The 18,045-nt window shown below is 51.3% G+C and overlaps 6 protein-coding genes across 6 annotated transcripts; 2 read left to right on the top strand and 4 right to left on the bottom strand.

The window, feature by feature from the left end:
- Positions 1–45: 45 nt before the first annotated feature.
- On the bottom strand, positions 46–201 carry CPAR01_14856 (uncharacterized protein; the record flags this gene model as incomplete). The annotated part of the gene is made up of 1 exon (XM_060499106.1): positions 46–201. The coding sequence occupies one exon, from the start codon at positions 199–201 to the stop codon at positions 46–48; it is 156 nt and encodes a 51-aa protein (XP_060342031.1).
- Positions 202–6,101: 5,900 nt separating this feature from the next.
- Positions 6,102–6,564, bottom strand: CPAR01_14857 (uncharacterized protein; the record flags this gene model as incomplete). Its single annotated transcript, XM_060499107.1, has 3 exons — positions 6,102–6,203; positions 6,258–6,459; positions 6,518–6,564. The coding sequence occupies 3 exons, from the start codon at positions 6,562–6,564 to the stop codon at positions 6,102–6,104; spliced, it is 351 nt and encodes a 116-aa protein (XP_060342032.1).
- A 979-nt stretch (positions 6,565–7,543) lies between these two features.
- On the top strand, positions 7,544–8,442 carry CPAR01_14858 (uncharacterized protein; the record flags this gene model as incomplete). The annotated part of the gene is made up of 2 exons (XM_060499108.1): positions 7,544–7,703; positions 7,769–8,442. The coding sequence occupies 2 exons, from the start codon at positions 7,544–7,546 to the stop codon at positions 8,440–8,442; spliced, it is 834 nt and encodes a 277-aa protein (XP_060342033.1).
- A 693-nt stretch (positions 8,443–9,135) lies between these two features.
- On the top strand, positions 9,136–10,139 carry CPAR01_14859 (uncharacterized protein; the record flags this gene model as incomplete). The annotated part of the gene is made up of 3 exons (XM_060499109.1): positions 9,136–9,480; positions 9,543–9,992; positions 10,038–10,139. Coding segments are annotated over 3 exons (897 nt in total), but the record flags the coding sequence as incomplete, so codon positions are not given.
- Positions 10,140–10,827: 688 nt separating this feature from the next.
- CPAR01_14860 (SWIM zinc finger protein) lies at positions 10,828–12,520 on the bottom strand (the record flags this gene model as incomplete). The annotated part of the gene is made up of 3 exons (XM_060499110.1): positions 10,828–11,105; positions 11,582–12,011; positions 12,068–12,520. The coding sequence occupies 3 exons, from the start codon at positions 12,518–12,520 to the stop codon at positions 10,828–10,830; spliced, it is 1,161 nt and encodes a 386-aa protein (XP_060342035.1).
- A 721-nt stretch (positions 12,521–13,241) lies between these two features.
- CPAR01_14861 (serine carboxypeptidase) lies at positions 13,242–18,002 on the bottom strand (the record flags this gene model as incomplete). The annotated part of the gene is made up of 6 exons (XM_060499111.1): positions 13,242–13,814; positions 13,876–15,328; positions 15,605–15,646; positions 16,027–17,461; positions 17,523–17,808; positions 17,913–18,002. The coding sequence occupies 6 exons, from the start codon at positions 18,000–18,002 to the stop codon at positions 13,242–13,244; spliced, it is 3,879 nt and encodes a 1,292-aa protein (XP_060342036.1).
- Positions 18,003–18,045: the final 43 nt, after the last annotated feature.

Genomic DNA, 18,045 nt, shown 5'->3' on the forward strand with positions numbered 1-18,045 from the left:
TCTTCGGCAGTATCAGCTCGATTCACGGTCACGACAGGGGCGATACTACCTGCGCCTAGTTTCGATGATTCCCAGCGCAGTCTCTTTTGAATAAAGTAAGCCGATTCGTCTTGTGCGAAATACTGACGAGCGGATTGACTTCTTTGGGACAGGGGACGCGACTATCATAAGGAAACCAACGAAGCAAGAAGGCGCGGACATGGGTGACGGCAACGGTCGCTTCAACGATGTTGTTCGCAGCTCTGAATGTAGTTGAAGACAGTGTTGGCTGGACTTGAAACTGTATCAAATCAGTCACTCAGTACGAAAATCTGGACTTGGATGGGTCGCTAGTGAACAAAAATGCCAACATCGAAAGGCCTGGATGCTATGTGGTCGACTCATAGCTGAAGTTCGTTTTCTTCACACAACGTCACCTACAGTACTTGACCATTGCATTCAAATTGAGAAGACGAATCTGGTTTTAAGAAAGGGAGATATTTGCTGGGAAAGGTTGAGATTCTGAACAGTTCTTGAGAAGAGGCCAACAGTCAGACTTTGGAATATTAGTCATACCGCCATATCCAGTAGTATTGCGATACTATAGGGATATAGAGAAGATCGTGGTGTTCCGATACTTTTTCGTGACAGTGGTTTTCTTCATGGAATAATTACCTGAACTTACCTGCCGGAAAACAGCACAATTGAGGATCACGGCAGCCCTACCACGAAATCTCCTCGTTTTAGAAAATCTAGTCTCGTCAGGTTTCAGTGCAAGCCGGAATTGCCGCATGAAGAGTTACCGGTGCACTTGCCCACGTGCTTGATACTTCCTATCTATCAGTGCCCCCATATTTGCGACATTGTGAGGTTTTTGCTAAATCAGAATAACAGGGGTGGATTACTGCAGGCAACAACTCTCGTCTCGGTGTAGTACGTTACATCGCTGCGAGATACATGAAGGTGTCTACATAGGTATGCGAGAAGATACATTGTTTTTGGTGCACTTTATGGCGCGAGACTGCGTTTCCAATCCTCTAAGATACGTGTGAAGTGTTGTCGGGCATCAGTCGCTGAGAATTTCATTGGCTCTGATTTCTGCTCGCCGAACATTGACAAGACTCAATCCGGCCTTCTGCATCTCGAGAGTACGTGTCTACGTGAAAATACCGTGTCATAAGTTCTCGAAAATCACGCAGAACGCTTTTCAACTAGTAATATCAATTTTTCGGCCCAACCTTATTGACGCCCGCTTGCAATCAACTTGCACATCTCGGATTCTCGGCGACACCAAGTCGCGTCCTCATGCCGAACAATTGACCGAATGTGCGAATAATGTCGATTGAAGGCGATCATTTCCCCCAAGAAAAAATTGCGTGTTGATCTTTTGATCTGCAGTCTTTCCGTGATGGCCTTTCCGAGGACGGACTATCGTTGACAAACATTGTCAGAAGAAGCAACAGGACGTGTACTTTCCGGGCTTTGGGCAGCGTGGAGCACCTACCTGTAGGTAGCTCAGAGGAATTGATTTCATCTCTCTTCACAGTCTCAGCGAACGAGTATGACGTCTGTTCCCTCAACCCGGGTCGCTCCTGTCGGATCAAGTGTGACTTGAACTTATCAAGTAGGTAGTTCATTTACAGAGGCTGTAGTTCACCATGTCAAGTCAGAGAGTTCCAAGCTTTCAGTACCCGTGTCTTGAGTTTTCATTTTGACTTCATCTCTCATACGAATCATCATACATTACTATCCAATGTTTGACTTCGGTTCCTGACTTTTGGGTTGTCTGAGCCGTTGAACCTTTAGTAAAGCCTACCAAGGTAGAGTTGCTGTAAAGGGCTTTATTCCCGCAATTTGGCATTGACTGTCATCTCCTTTCTGGGAAAGATCTTCGTCTTTAAGTTTTGCAATTGGCATCCCGGGACTTGGGGTTGTTGAATCGAACATTCCCTCTGCACCACTTATTGTATTGCTCCATGTGGTCGTCTCCAAGGGCGAATCCCCTTGCGCTTCTCCGACATGCGGTGCAATATAACTTCTCAAAGCGCGGGGTGTACTAAGTCTCTGTGCGAAAATCTCTGTAGTATAAGCGAGCATTTGCCACGAACGTCTTAGTTGAGATCTATTGTAATTACTCGGCGCGCACCTTGATGGCACCTTCTGCCGTGAAGCCGAGAGAAAATACTCGGCTTCACGGTCGGTGAGTGGCAACACGTTCTACGCAACCGTCAAACTCGACCAATCCAGCAACACCGACTATCGTCCGGCGAAATCACGTCTGATTGACCTTGACCCGAGGGCCTGGAAATAACGGAGTTGAAATAACGGAGTTGCTCCGCCTTGGTCGATTTCGCTGCACGGGCAGCCGTATACGGCACTACCGGCATCGTGAGCGGTAGAAGAGAAAGCTCCATGGCTGCCCCGGACCCAGCCTCCAAAGACGCAATTGAGAAAAAGAAATTTTCCACCCAATCACGAAAGCAGCATCAGACTCAGGTGCGCTAGTACACTTAACAGAAAGGATTTGAGCGAAATTGGCGCTGAAGATCGAAGGGGGTTGGAAGGTTTGAGGCCGGTGGAGATATTGGTAGAAATTCTATTCCGAATTGATATGTGATAGTACCACCCGATTGACTCCATGTCCAACTTGCTCCAGGTTCCAACTACCGCAAGGATCTTCAGGGTCTCTTGTCGAGTCGACTCATTAGACTTTCCCATACTGATGAAATCACCCTGACAGCCACGTCAGCCTCGTGGCATATCGGATTGACCCGAATGAAAGCGCGAGCCCAACTCACGGCATGTTCCGTGGTGTTAGTTGCGCCTGGACTTGTTGCATCAACAGACTAATTCGTAACAACCAGAGAGGTACTGGCTACCTAATGTACAACAGATCGACTACTCGATCACATGATTAAGTCCAAGTGCGATAAGGTTGATAGCATCACCCACCCACCAGCCCCATCTCCATATCGTACGCTGTCAAGAATGACATGCGTTTAGCGAACAGCAAACAACTCGCACCAAGCTTTCAACCCGCGGTGCCAAGATGGGCAGCAACCCTAATCAATGACTTCCTCCGCGTTTTCAATAACACTTGTGGCTCGAGTTACGTTATAGCAACTCGGTTGCTCCCTTCTGCTTTGTGTAGAATCTTGTGACTTGTGATGAAATATATATCCACTGGGTGACTGGTCGCCAGTGAACTGTTGAAACTCTAATTAGAGTGTCCCATGGCATAAACTAAGCTGTGTCTCTCGACGGCGGTGAGTACCCGGGCCCGTGCTTTTACACCTTGCCTGCCGCGCTGGAATATGGGATGTGGGCGGGATGACCCTTTGTCGTTATCAGAACCTTTGAGCACGTTTTTCATTTGGCAAATCACTTCATTCTCAGTCGGATGTCATACGCACGGGACGTTTGGATGCGTCGGCAGGATGAGGTTCTTGCCTTTTTAGCTCCACTTGCCGCTAGTATACATAGTAGAGCACCGTAATTCAGAGCATGACACGCCCAATATGACGGGCTTGAGAAGATGCTTTTGCGAGCGACTCTCTCAAACCCCGTATGTCAGTATATCAAATGTGACTACTTGAGATATAGTGCTTTATTTCTGGAGTAATACAGGCTACAATCATGTCAATTTGATGGGTATGATAACTGAACATGCCTTTGGGTAACCGCGCGTTGTGTCCACACATAGTGTGTTCACGCACATTGTGTTTACGTACAGAAAAGGGAGCAATTCTTAAACTTGCGAAGCTTGGCATCGAAGTCTCTGCCCAGTTCGCCATAGCACGTGTAGATTCCACCACAATGGAGACGTGTTTGAGTTATCTGATCTTTTCTAGCTCGATTGAAGGCCAAAGCTCGGATTCACAAAATCGTATCAATTGATTCCGGCAGAAACATTCCGATGGCGGGAAAAAGGCGAAAATGCCTCCAGCTAGCTCCTATTGATGGCCCGTGATGTGGATATTCTTACGAGTCTAAAACCTCCTTCGAGATCCATCCTAGAGTCGGACATGAGGTCGGAGATTCACCGACTCTAACACTACTTGACTCTAATCAGTGTCCTCGTTGCCAGAGAGCTGCTTTCCTTGTCGATTGATAAGACATGGAGCGCTATGAGCACGTGGACAATGCTCTCCAGGTCATCCACTCAGGAATGTGATGAGAGGTCATTCCCTGGACAAATAACAGCATCTACGCAAAACTGAGCCAATGACCTCAAAGACGTCCAACACGATGCGTTGCTGATTTGGACCGAAATGGTCGAAGAGGAGGTCAATGACAGGGCGACTGACTCGGAACAGCCCCGTCCCCTTCTAAGCTTCTCCGTAGAGGCGACGCCCTATGCCCGAGAGCTAGGCGGCCCACAAGGATCATCCGGAATGTTCGCACTAATACATGGCTTATTATGCGTGGGGTTTTCCAGTTGTGCCGCAGACTCCCAATTTTCCAAGCCGAAGCTGGTTGGCCGAGGACGTTGTGGTGAGATCTAAATTCAGCTGGCGCATTGAGTGGCAGAGTCCCAAGTAGACGGATCGCCCCCATTTTAGAGCAATCTCATCACTCTCGCATTATTCTTCAATTTGAAACAGCGGCGCCTATAGAAGGACCTATATGCAATTTTAGGTTGGTTACTATGGTGAATGTGATGTGACGCCGGCTTCTCCGATCACATCGCAATCCTTGTTTTTGGCGGGTTTGCCTCGTAAATGCAAGAACTACACCTTCGCCGTGCGCTTGGCACCTTAAGCTTATCTCTATGTCATAGAAGCTCATCGTGGCATCATTCCTAATATCGATCCATGGCCTCCAAGAAACCTTTGCTATTCGTACAACTGCAGATCCGTACGCAGGCTGACTCATGCGACGACGAAAACCACAGTAAAGAGCGGGACACGTGCCTCTGCAAACCTTTTTGTTTGTATTACCCTGCCGTTGATCTGTCCCCCTTCCACAAGGTCCTACGAGGCCAATCCTACCGTAGCAACGCGCCAGGTACCCGCCGTCACAACGGTCAGCCTAGGTCAGCCCTGGCGAACCTCACCTGGGGCTGAAATAGCGAGCTGCACCCCGAGGAGCTAATTACTTGAGACGATCCATAGATTCCATCTGAACAAAAGTCTAATCGTCGGATGCTGGGGTGAGCCATCTGGACGGTAGACAACATTCCCCACAAGGGACCCCTGCTTAGCGCAAACTATCCGGCGATTCCGTCGCTAAAACAACGCACCAACCGAGTCACGGTTGGCTGTTCTTCTCGACGCGCTGTTGAACCAAAGTCCAATCTCACCTTCCATCCAGCGGCGAGAAGCCCGCGGCGATTACGTTCGCTTCTGCGCCGGAGCCGAACTGAAGGCGACATGCAGACACGCCGACACGCCGAACCAACCCAAAGAGTTCCCGATATGGGCTGCTGGCGATGGCCTCTTGGCACGACACTTGCCCACCAACCACAACCCCCTTACCCCATTACATTGCGACGTCGTATTACTGCACAAGAGAGGAGATTGCGGAGGGCCCTGGCAACGGGTCCCGTTTTGGTTCCAAGAGGTAGCATCCGTCCAAGGCGGCTCAAAGAGCCGAGACTTCGAGAAGTCAACGACAGCCGCGTGGGCGTGATGTTCTCAGAATTGGACATTGAGGCGATGAGCTCAAAACACAAGACTCTTTTGGTGTCAAATTAAGAATTATGAAAAGAGGCGGCCGTAAGTCAGAAGAGGTTAGGAGGTCCCCTCCCGACGTCATTTTGCCTTTTTACTTCCCGTGGCTGGTCAAAGTATAATCGAAGAGTCGAACGAGTCAAACAACATTGAGGCCTGTGCGTGCGGGCCAACGTCCTCATCCCACTCTACAAGCACCGTGCGGGCTGAACCATCTGCGGCCCGGTCAAGAAACACATGGAGACATTGGATCAGAAGTTTTGAAATTCAAGAAATAGTGAATTATGGTTATCGGAATATGTACTAATGTCGATAGGTATCTACTTTCGAAGCGAGTCCCAGCCCAACTTCATGGTAATCAAGTATATGCAGCCATGAAAAAAAAGTGGTATCTCAATGTTCGTCCGTCGTCGTCCCAGCCAGAAAATCGAAAACAGGAATGCCAAAAGTTTAGTTGGCTTCGGAGCCCTGAGCGCCGCACTTCTTGCTGCAGTAGTAGTTCAGCTCATCGCCTCCAATGTGCCAGCCAGCAGAGTTGCACTGGAAGCCGTCCTAGAATCTCGATGTTAGACTACAATCGACTGAACACGGCAGGAGAGAACTTACAAAGGTGCAGTCGGGGCACTTATCCCATTGCTTGTTTCCGGTGTTGCGGTTCTTGTAGTAGTTGCAAGCGCACTTGGTCGCCTCGGGCAAGATCTCGTACTTCTTGCTCCAGGTGTAGCTCACACTCCAGCCAGTGCCGCCGACGGGCATTTCTTGTCTGTTTGTCACGCAGACACCGGCGTTGTGGAGTTTGGCGTTGGCACTAGGAAAGCATCGTCAGTATCTATGTTGGCTCGGGACAAAGCTAGGACAAGGCTTACCCGGCGGCCATGAGGCCAACGGAGAGGAGGATGGATGAGAGCTGCATCTTAAACGAGCAAGGTGTTTTTGGGACGTGCTTCTAGGAGCTTTGGCGATAGTATAGGGGGAATAGATATTGTGAAAACGTGGTAGAGATGAGATGTAGAAGGTTGATTTGTGGGTAGATTGGGACGAGATGACGGGAAGCTGAAATACTTGTACGGAGTATGATGGCCGGGTTGAAGGAGAAGCTCGCTATCTTCGCATCTTGCCTCATTCAGGAAGCTCCAATCTATTGGACACTGCACTATCGAATGTGCATTACTCGACGAGAGATGAGCTCGGCGGCCGAGGATACTGCGAATGGCCACTTCCTCTTGCGTGCGACTTTCGGTGTGAATTTCAGCGGGAACTTGATATCCAACTTTACCCGCAAAAGAGATTGATAACATGACCAGGCCATCAAGCTCTCTCCCGCGTGACGGGGCGCTGAATCGTGCAAATATGGAACTTCCTATCCTTGATAAGGCAAGTAGCGACGGTGATGATGGGGCTTTGTCTGGGGCGGCACCCATCTGTCGGTGTCTGGTTCCGACGAAACGGGGCCGATTTTTACCCATTCAGACGGTGAAACAAGGGCACATGCGCACGATTGCAGCATGTTACCCTGAGAGGTACTCGGCCGGAGAAAATCTACATTTTTTGGTACGAGGCGGGTTGGGTCTACGTACCCATGAATGAGGGTCTCCCACCATGACTCGCAAGGTCAACGTTGCCATCCGAAAGAAGGAAGATGCATGGGAGGAGAACCCCAACTTTCAGACGAACGCCGCTCGCGGCGCGGTGTAATTCAACGGTCAAATGTAGATTACGTCTCGTGGTGATTGCTATCAGCTATTGAGACACCGCGATGGTCTCGAAGACCGGTGTATAAAGTCGTCAGAATCTCCCGGGTCCTCTTGGCAACATTCAGTCACTCATCCTCATCAACTTCCCCCTCCCCTCCTCTTCCACCTCAACATCTCAACAATCATCAGCCGTCCAAAATGGTTTCCTCCAATCTCATCGCTCTCCTGATGGCCTCGGCCGTCAGCGCCGCTCCCTTCTTCTCGGTCCCGCTCCACGAGCGTGGCATCAATCTCACCAAGTGGACTCCTGACCACAGAGTAACCGACAATGAGATTGTTCTCCTGACCAACGGCGAGGGTAAGTCTTCCTTCACTTACGACAACTCTTAAACTCTGTGCCACGTGCTGACTCCGATCTTGCAGAAAAGATCATCAAGACCGAGGACTGGTACAAGCTCCTCGATGATGAAGGTATCCTCAGCGAGGCCCCGGAGATCGATCATGACTGGATCGAGTCTGCCGCCAACATGTCCGCGCTCGAGTACGACCCCTCCGTCCACGAGAAGCGCGACTGCGCCTACACCACCTCCACCATCATCGACAAGACTGAGCGCTTCGTCGACTGGGACGTGCAGATGTCCCCCGTTGTCATCGGGCCCCGCGGCGGCATGGATCTTACGGTCTCCAAGTCTTACTCCATCGCCAACTCGGTCTCGCTCTCTGCCGGCCTCACCCTTACCGGCACCAAGAGCATGATTGTCGACGCCATCAGCCGCGGCACTGGCGCCGCCGCCCCTAACGTTGGCATCAGCCTCACCCGCACCTGGACCACCATGTCCGGCAATCTCATCCGCGGCAACGTCGGCGAGGGCTACACTGGTGTCGTCATCACCACCCCCTGGACCACCCGCCGCTACGGCCGCTTCTTCCAGGGCTGCATCGGCTCCCTGCGCCAGACCGGTACTTGGATGGCTGACACCCACGACGAGGGCTCCTACGAGGGCGTCAGCTGGGTCTCCGGCGCCATCACCGTCTGCAGCAAGAAGCAGAGCTGGATCCCTCTTACCCGCTGCCATGGCCAGGGTGAGTTCCGCTAAGTGGCTTGCATCTCATGACGAAGGCGGACCGGCGAATCATCATCACCTGCGGTGATGCATGACAACAACAATTACTACATGACGGGGTTTGGCGCAGGGCTTCTTCGACATCCTCGCCCGGTGTGTCGCGGCGCGAATTGGATAATGAGGGATGAGAGGATTGTGGATACCCATTGGCATTTTCTTCACACACATATTCTTAACTGTACATAGCTCTTCTAGAGACGGACATATTACGACACTCGCCGCGCAACGGGCCTTAATAATTTGACGTACTACGAACACTTGACTTATCGTTCCAATTTGGTGAATTCCTGTATTTGAATGCTTGGTTGACAGTGAGTATTTCAATAGCGATAACCCGAATGATGGCGCGGTTCCCAAAGGAATGCTACGGAGGAACCGGATGGCGCCGGAAAACTGCCGGAAATAAAGTGGACCTCGACGCCGGCAGTGCATCCGGGATTCGGAGACAGAATGGTCGGCACGGATGCGGAAGGCGAAGCTCCAAGGAGGCCGACACATCTCGTTTCGGGCAATAACCATCCCCGATTGAGACTGCCATCTCAGAAGCGAAGTCGCGGAGCATCGCCCCCGGATCCGAGTCATGACGTCAGCGCTCATCATCATCCCTTCGTCACGTCAGCCCAGTGACGCGACGAATATGCGCCGGACGTGTCTTTGACAACCAACAGCCTCAACCCAGAGCTAGTGAAACCTCACAAAACCTCAAAAGTCCTCTCACACATCTCACATCCTCTCGTCCACACCAAAACCTCTTCTACCATCTCCATGCACTCAACAGCCCGTCACATTGCGAAGCGGATTGCAACCCACCCCGAGACCAAGTCCTTTGCAAAGTCTTTTCAAAGAAACATGGCGTCCGGCACTCCCTCCGAAACGGCAAAGGTCCAGGCTACCGCTGATGCCAGCGCGCCCACGTTTGAGTCCGTCGGCATTAAGAACAGCGATATTGTCCAAAAGTCCGGGGTATCACTGTCCCAGCAGCAGAAAGTCCTGGTCGGCAGCGTGCTAGATGTATGCATTACCCTTGCCCTACGTGAGTAATTTCGGAACCTACGGCTAATCATCCTCCAAAGCTCTTTGAGGGGAATCCTACCCTGAAGCACCTATCCTTGTGGTCCAAGACGGCTACGTTCCAGGACAACATCACAGTCGCAGAGGGGTACGACAAGTTCGCCGCCCAGTGGTACGGTCTTCCGGCGCTGTTTAACCCCATTAGGATCCAGTCGCACACCGTCACGTCGGCGGGTAACCCCATCGAGCTGGAGCTGAAGAACAGCTACACGGTCAAGGGAATCAAGACCGAGCAGACCATGGAGAGTGTCGTGCAGATCCAGGTCGGCGACGATGGCAAGATCGTCAAGGTCAACGACAAGTGGAACAATGATCTTCCCGAGGGAGCATTCTCCCAGGTACGCAACGCTTTCAATGTCTCTGTTTCCAATGCCGCCAAGACCCTGCTGGGGCTCCTTGGCCAGGCAAGCTTTGCCGTCTTTTGCCGCGTCTCGTTGTGGCGGCCCTTTTGGGTAGGCGGTATTGTACCGTGAGGTGACGTCCGCTGACTTCTGCAGGCTTTGCGCAAGCTTAATGCTGTTACTGTACCGGCGTTTGTCAAGGTTCCCAAGACGGAGGAAGAGGACCAGAAATTGAAGGCTGAGCGAGAGAAGCAATGAGAATGTATGTAGTTGTAAGAAAGCAAATGCACACGAAAATACGTGCTTGTACCCAAAGTAGCTTGGCCTGCATCACCCGGAGATTCGTAAAGTATACCTGAATCAAGCCATCTGAGTGCTTGAATTACCTGGAGATCTAATCGAATCTGTAATATGCTATAGTAACTAGCAGTGAACAGCACCTTGATTGCCCCATAATAAGCGGCCTAGTCGATAGCAGCAAATGGAGACAACACACTCGTCGCGCTAAGAATATGAATATGGCGGGAAGAAGACTACGTAGCTGTCTCCTGTGAGTCTGGCACCATTGATTCAATATGGGGCGGATCTCACGTCTTTGGATAGAGTGGCAACATTCGTGGGCATTTCTTTGTTATCTATAATGCTCCCCTCTGTGCTGTTTCGTGATAGCTCACGACGCAAGCCGTCGGTGTTGGGTAGTTATCGACCCAACTCTTTCTCTATCGCTAAGCATGAATTCGTGGTTTCACTTGCCAAGATCTTGGTATGGCATCCCAAAGCCAAAGTCCACGCGTGAAGTCTGATTTACTTGAGCGAATTACGGAGGCGCTCCTGTCATCCTTCATATCATGCCCACTTCAAATGATCAGAACCAATCCCGAGCTGAATGTCGGTTGCCAATTTCAAGTTGCGCGCCAAACTCAGGTTCCTCAATTCCGAACATACATCATCGCCTTCGCCACACATTCGCAGTCGGGGCTGCAAAGAGCATGGTCGTGCTGACAGCTGACGTAGCTCTTAGGTCCATGGTAGATGTGTTTTCCGTCAACTGGAACATGAACCGCGGCTGCTTCTGGCACAAGGTCAAGAGAAGGCGCCAGCTCAGGGTAAGCAATTCGGAAGTGAACACGAGCGAGGCAGGTTGAGCTTGATCGGATTGGAACAAGGTCAATGATGCATCGTATCCGACCGCCGAGCCTAGGTGCTGGGCGTCGGACAAGCGTACTATGTGAAAGGTTAGCGGTGCCCTAGGTTAAGGCTTTTAAGAAACATTATGTTCTACCCGTGACGAGGAAGGCGCTATACCTATTCAACTTTGCATGGATCAGACTTTGGGGAAGATGACTCTATGGCAAAGAGACTCATGGGCCAGTCTTCCGTCTCATTCATCCTGTGAGTGTTTGAACGGAGCCTGCAATGTGTCCATTATAGAACCCCCCCTCACAAAACGACGCATGGAATAGATGGCCATGCGGTGCACGTGAAAGCGGGGCCTCTAAAGGTGGCCATGGCTAGATGAGGCGCCACACATCAATACGACAACGTCTCCGACATTCTGTCGTTTCGTGTGACGGTCGCAAATAGGATGTATGCGAAAGCATATTAGTAACTTCCTCTCCACCATCTAGAATAGGTACTATAGTCTGTAATCATGGGTTAGCAACCTAGAAAAGCAGTGCGCTCCTAACGTAGAACCATACCTCTTTGTGTACTGATACCGAGCTGCTCAGCGACATTGACATATCCCTCACGAGTGATCTTGCCGCCTTTCTTGATGTTCTTTATCATATCATCATCGCCCTGCCATAGACTACGGCAGTATGGGCAAGTCACATCACTTGAGCCATAGCTGTCGCGACGTTTTGTCGCAGCCCAAGTCTCGAAGCATTCCCTGTGTATGTTTTGGCCGCAAGCTGCGCGACACCATACAATCGTCTCGTTGTTATCAGATTCGAGCTCGCAGAAGCAGATGGGGCAGTCTCCGTCGATGGGCTTGCGATTCTTGTTCTTGGAATCGTCGGCTTGGGGATCGATGGGCGGGGCCTTGTCGAAGATCTCATTAAGTTCGCTGGGGACCAACGCCAATTGGTATGTGTATTCGAATTTGGCGCGGAGGACTCGAGACATAACCTAGCCATGGTTAGAAATATCCAGCAGAGACCGAATAGGTCTGAGGAAGAACGCACATAAAGCCAGTGTTTGCATTGATTTCCCTTCATGGCGTGCGGGCAACTACACGACGGGGTCTGGCCGATCTTGACGGTGTATACATTGCCAGTAGAACCAGTCAACTCAACCTCCTCCTCGGGCGCATCCGGAGTTCCGCATCGCCGCCGCTCGAGAACGTAGAAGCGCTGCGTTGTTGCTCGATGATAAACTTCGTGGAAGCTTTGAGGTGGTTTCGATCGGTATCGGCGCAGTCGCTTCTCGCCGGTACTCGTGCTGACCGTCTTAAGATTCTTTACTTTGCGAGACGATGGGGGTGATGATAATGCATCATCAGAGGTATCAGCCTTTCGTTTGCGCGCCGGCGAGGGCGTCGCTGTTGCCGACTTCGGTGGGGAGCTTCCGGCAGTCTTAGAATGATTGGATACGGAGCGGGTCGCAGCCGTCGACGTCGAGGAGCGGGGTCCCGCCATTGAATTCGATCAGCGTGGCGAAAGCGTGCATACAATGGGCGTTGATGAGGGGCACTTCTCAGTGAACGGGGGTTGGGAGTCGCTCGCAGGCAAATTACTGGTTTTCAAGAAGCTAGGTCGAAGGTGAAGAAGACTGGGAGAAATCTGAAGTAACGTAAAGCTTCGCAAACGTTGATTGTTACCACCTTGATTGACAAGAACCTTACCGAGCGCAGTGGTAAGAGCTGCTCCTGGCCGCCCCTCACCCTAACTTCCGCCCCTGATGGACGACGGCGGGGGAGAACCTCGATGACGACAAGCACGGACCTTGGGTGTCACACGCCGAGTACGCGAGATCATGTGATTACTTTTCGCACAAAAGTCAGGTGACTGGAAGCTTCCGGGTCCGAAAGGAGCCTCGGTGCATCGCCTCTAGAGTCCGAATCCGACAAGCTGACGGTGCCATGTTATAGAGAATTGCTGGACACGCAATGCACTCAAAGTCGCCGCCTAGCCTCACATGATGCAGTCGAGTTCATATCAACTCCTGCAAGAAAAGGGAGTGGGAGCAACGCCACTCCAAACGCCCGATGCGCATAGACATGACAAGATAATCTATAGCACTCAGCAGTAGCTTGTAGTTGACCAGCAAAGATTCCATCGGCAGGTGGTCCCGAGTATGGGTAGAGAACTGCCGCTCAATCATGCAGAAATATCAATTTCTTTCCATGAGAATCAGACTTTATCCAACTATGGTCGAGTGAAATATCTGTTGGAACCAATCGTCGAAATCTTCAGAGGGATTGCCAGACATGGCAAAATGCTCTTCCGCAATGTCAAACTGCCCGAGACCAGCCGTGGAAGAATCAAGGATAAACCAATCGGTCTTGAACCTAGCCGCAATCTCCTCAAAGTTTATAGCATCAGGCCTAGCAGCGAGTGTCTGATCAGAAAACGACTCTATGCCTCCCACCTCAGAGAAGATGGCATCAATAAGCACCACACCGCGGTGTGCTAGGATATCACTCGTCGTCCGGCCCAGGAGATGCTCTCGCGCGTCGCGAATCGCGTCGAGGTAGCCTTCTTGTCGCCTGTCTCGTTCTTTGCTCTGATCGCATATGACCTCGAACGAGAGAATGATGGCAGCGGTGATGCTGAAGGCGATGTGCGTCCAGAGCGAGACTTCACCTGATTCTACAATGCTTTTGTGTTCGCGTAGGATGGTGACTGCTGCTGCAACGCAGGTACGGCGCGTGTGGATGTACGAGTCAGATTGGAACGAGAGGAAGAGGAATGGCCGGTGGATCATGACAATCTAGCAGGATTGATTAGCATCACCGTGATATGTATGAGGGTTCGCTAGGGTGTGGTCGAACCTTTTCAGCGGCGGTAATGGCTAGACTCTGACGCGCAACCCCAAGCCAGGCACACTGGCCCTCTAGTAGCTCATCCTTCTGTAGAAGAAAACACGGTATTGACTGGACCTTCTCTCTCATCTTTTGGTCCATCCTGAGGACATGGGCATACTGCTCTCTTGCAGGCTTCTGGGCTCTCAAGGGTCCCATCCCGTCCGCGAGCTCCGGCATCAGCTGCGCGATGCCACCCAGGACACGAGTATACGTACTTACCGTCAGAACGTCCTCCGGGGCGTCTATTAAGTCTGCATCGTTGGCGTTTCTGGGGAAAGAAGTGGAATAGTGAGACGGGTTGATGCCGTATGAGTCGGTAAAGGGAATTGCAAAGTGGTCTTGAATGACCATCTGGAGCCAAACCCTACGACCTACTTCTCTTTGCAGAGTATCATCCCATATTTCTTCTCTAGTCTGCAAGTCGAGGCTGCATTTGGTGATCTTGTGTATTCCCAGGCACTCGGCAATTCGAATTGCAGCGCTGAATAAGGTAGCGTTGAGTTGACTGAGACCAAGATTGTGAGCTACTTCGGTTGAGATGACGATGGCTTGGATGGAGTAGATTGAAACATCCTGCAGGAAATGAGCCTTATATAAAGTGTCGACCATGAAGTTGAATAAGTCTTGAGGCGAACAGGCCGGTAGTGTGAGCGGGTATGCATCGCGATGTTTCCAGCTGTTCTGCCAACTCAGGAGCGACGAGGAGAGCACCGCGCTATACAGCGCAAGCCACTGTGGCTGGTCGTATACGCCGGTCGCCCAGAACGTGGTGCACTGCTGCAGAAACGTCGGGCAGTGTAAGGAGTTGTGGTGCCATGCTATATGCTCCAGGTGAAATGAGATGAGTATCTCGGCCGTGACTCTCTCAGGGAGGAGAGCAAGAGATGGGACAGTGTGATCAGATAGGCCGAGAGATGGCGACAGACCTGTTGTCGAGGCCTCGATGGTGTGATCTCGTCTTTGATGGCAGTTGCAGTGTAGATGAGGGTAGCAGTTTCCATAGCTTCTACCCCATGCCATGTGCTCCAACGCAGTCACCGTGAGCGAACTGCGAGCTTTGGGATGTGAACCTGTGGCTTCGTCTTGTCCCGAGTCATCTTCAAGTCCGATCCCGGACTCAACCAAATTCGCTGTCTGTGTGATCTCAGTGCGTTGCCCCGAACCAGAACGGAGACCCTCCAGTCTAGCTGCTACCAAATCAGCTGCCCTCCTCGCCGAAGCGGGATCGGTGCTCTGAAGCATGCTGCGCAGAGTCTCGAGAAACCCAATCTCGGCACTATGTCGAACGGCATTGCGCCTCAGATGGACAACCTCGCGGTCGCAATGGAGCCCTAGACGACTGCATCTTGCGCATGGGATCTCTTTGTTGCACTTTCTCTTCTTCCTAGTACACTCTATGGGCGGTGGCACTGTGTCAGGACTGTACGGATAGGCCAAGCGTCTTTCTGGCTGGGGATAGAACACGAACCGCGACACGCGAGGGATTGGCGCTGCGACAAACGCGCTGACATGCTCTGCGTTCAAGATCAACCCTTCAAATACTAGCAACTGCGCATACGGTTGTGGTCCTTTTGCTGCGTGAGAGGTCAGATTGCATGCGCTGACAAGAGAGATAAGTTGAGGCGAATGGAGAACTCGCACAATCATGTTTGGAAATGACTTGTTAGGATTACATAAGCGGATTTGTTTCACTTACACAGTGTGTTGAAGATGTCCTAGCAACAGACCAGCACAATACCTGAGAAAAATCAGCGGAAATGATCCTGAGGGTTTTCTTCAATGTCACCGAAGGTTGGCAAAATAACTTTCTGTAGGAAATTAGTAAACCTTTTTTTTTGTTATGGCTTACCCGCTTTGTATTGCGGGTGCTGAGAATCTTCCGGTCACCATCGGTTTAACCGCGGTAAGTAGCATTGAGATTTCCCTTAATCAACATATATTATCACAAAAGTGTAGTGATACAGAAAGTGAGCTATCTTTTTCTGTGCATCATGACTGAGCAGCGTTGTGTCGATTTCAATGACTTCGCCACCAGTTGTGCTCTAGGCTTCATCGAGACTATAAAATTTCAAATGGTTAGCATCGGTCCTCCAACTAACATCCAAAGTTTCAACTCACATGTCTCTTGCTTTCAATCCAATTGCAGCTCCCTGCTGCGAAGCCGGTTCAATCATGATGTAATTTTTGATGATGGCCGTTCCGTTCCGCAGAGCTTCAACCTGCTGGTCGCTGCAGGTGCTCGGATCGAGAACGTAACAGAAATCTTCGTACTGAGGCGGAATCTCGTTCTTGACACCAAATGTATCGGAAGGCCCCTCTGTGGCATAAGTCAGGTTCGTCGCGGTATCAATAAGGCCTGTCGCGATGTCCTTGTTGAAGAGAGCGCGGTTGAAGATTTGATACGCGGATTCCGGTTGATACGACGGCACGGCGTGTCCGGCCTGGTAAACTCGGATGAATGACAAGTTGCCATATTGCCGAACCTGGCCGCCTTCGTAAGTAGCATTGGTCTGCAGAGGCTCGTAGCCCGCATTGGCAAAGTTCTCTTGGTCTGCCCAGGGAATCGCCAGCGCCACTTGCTCTCCGCCGATCCAGTTGCATGCAAAGTCGCGGTCGCCGAACATAAGGGAGACCTTGATGCCGCTGTGGAGGAGGTAAGCGATATCTTCTATCCAGCCTGGCCGAGGGTAGTCTCCGATACTGCGGAAGGCGGAGGACGACGCGCTCGAGCTACCCGTCCAGTTTAAGGGAACCCCGAGGGCAGATTGGACGTAGGGCTGATTTAAATATCCGGCTGTGAAGGGGGGCGGGAACAGCGTTGGGTCGACCTGCGTCACGTCGTAGTAATCACGGCCCGAGACATCAAGATAGGGATCGCGAACATTCTCCGTGCAGTATGTTTCCGCGTCTTGGCAGACACTGTTCACGGTCGCGTTGATGCCGATGTTATCTGGGTCGTAGACTGCAGAGATTTCACGGCAGGCATCAATCCTGTCACGGCAGCCTCCTTCCGCGTAGTAAGCATCAACCATGCTCTGATATACCGTCTCGTTGACCGTTTGTATGCCATACGTGTTGTTGAACGCCATCTCCGGGTATGAGGGCCACTGTACTTGGCGGTCAATGCACCCGTTGACGATCAGGAGAGTGTCCAGGTTCAAGATGTATTTCTCGCCTTCGGTCCCATCCCGAGTGCCGTTCGCGATCTTTTCATTCTGCTCCTGAAAGTAAGCGGCAAAGGCGGGCCCGTACCGGCCCCCATAGGACTGAGTTGCAATACTGATGCGATCGTCGTTGGGGTGATACCCCGGGAACTCTTGGAACCAGACTTGAGAGAAGTGCCATAGAGCAATAGCTGCATTGCGACTTCCAAAGCTCGTCGTATTTCTTCCACCGCTGGCCAATGTGCCGGTCTGGAAAGTGGCATTCTGGGCTGGGATTGGAGATGAGGCGTTCAGAGTCTGGGTGCTTCCAAGTAGGTTCCTAGTCACGTTCCGCAGCGAGTCATATGAGAAGCCCACTTGAACTGGCTGATCGATGTACAGCATGTTGACTAAGAAGAAGTGTGTGAGCAATGAACCAGATTTCAATTAACTGCGGAAAGGTGCCCTCACCTTTGTTATTCCAAGACCACTCACTGGGCCTCGTCGAGTTTGAGTCCGAGTTGATGTAGCATGGTCCATTCTCATTGAAGAGTCCAGGCATCGAAGAGCTGCCGGGACCACCGTTCATCCATATAGAGAGTGGTGCGTTCTCTGGATCCTCCTTGGCCTCGAAGAACCAGAAGAATGTGTTGATCTCAAAATCTTGCTCCTGGCCAACACCCTCGAGGGTCCCTGGCGGAAGCTTGATGTATCCAGCATAGGATTTCACACCTTCAGTCTCCTCGCACAGACCGGGCTAAAAACATGGGTCACGTCAGCTCTTTTCCCCGCTCATGTGCTTGCCCATCTTGCCTCTTTGTAACTAATCTGAATGCCGTCATCGAATTTCGACTTCAGCACCGTAACTCCTTGAGGTGCTGGTGGAAATTGAGCGAGTGAGCGCGGAGTGAGTGCCGCCGCAAAGGCGATGAACGACAGTTGGTTCCTCATTACCAAGATTTCGTGATGAGGATTAGATGAAGAATAAAAGTAG

The sequence above is a fragment of the Colletotrichum paranaense genome (genome assembly GCF_030867605.1).
Source record: "Colletotrichum paranaense strain IMI 384185 chromosome Unknown Scaffold_17.1, whole genome shotgun sequence".
Classification (NCBI taxonomy): domain Eukaryota; kingdom Fungi; phylum Ascomycota; class Sordariomycetes; order Glomerellales; family Glomerellaceae; genus Colletotrichum; species Colletotrichum paranaense.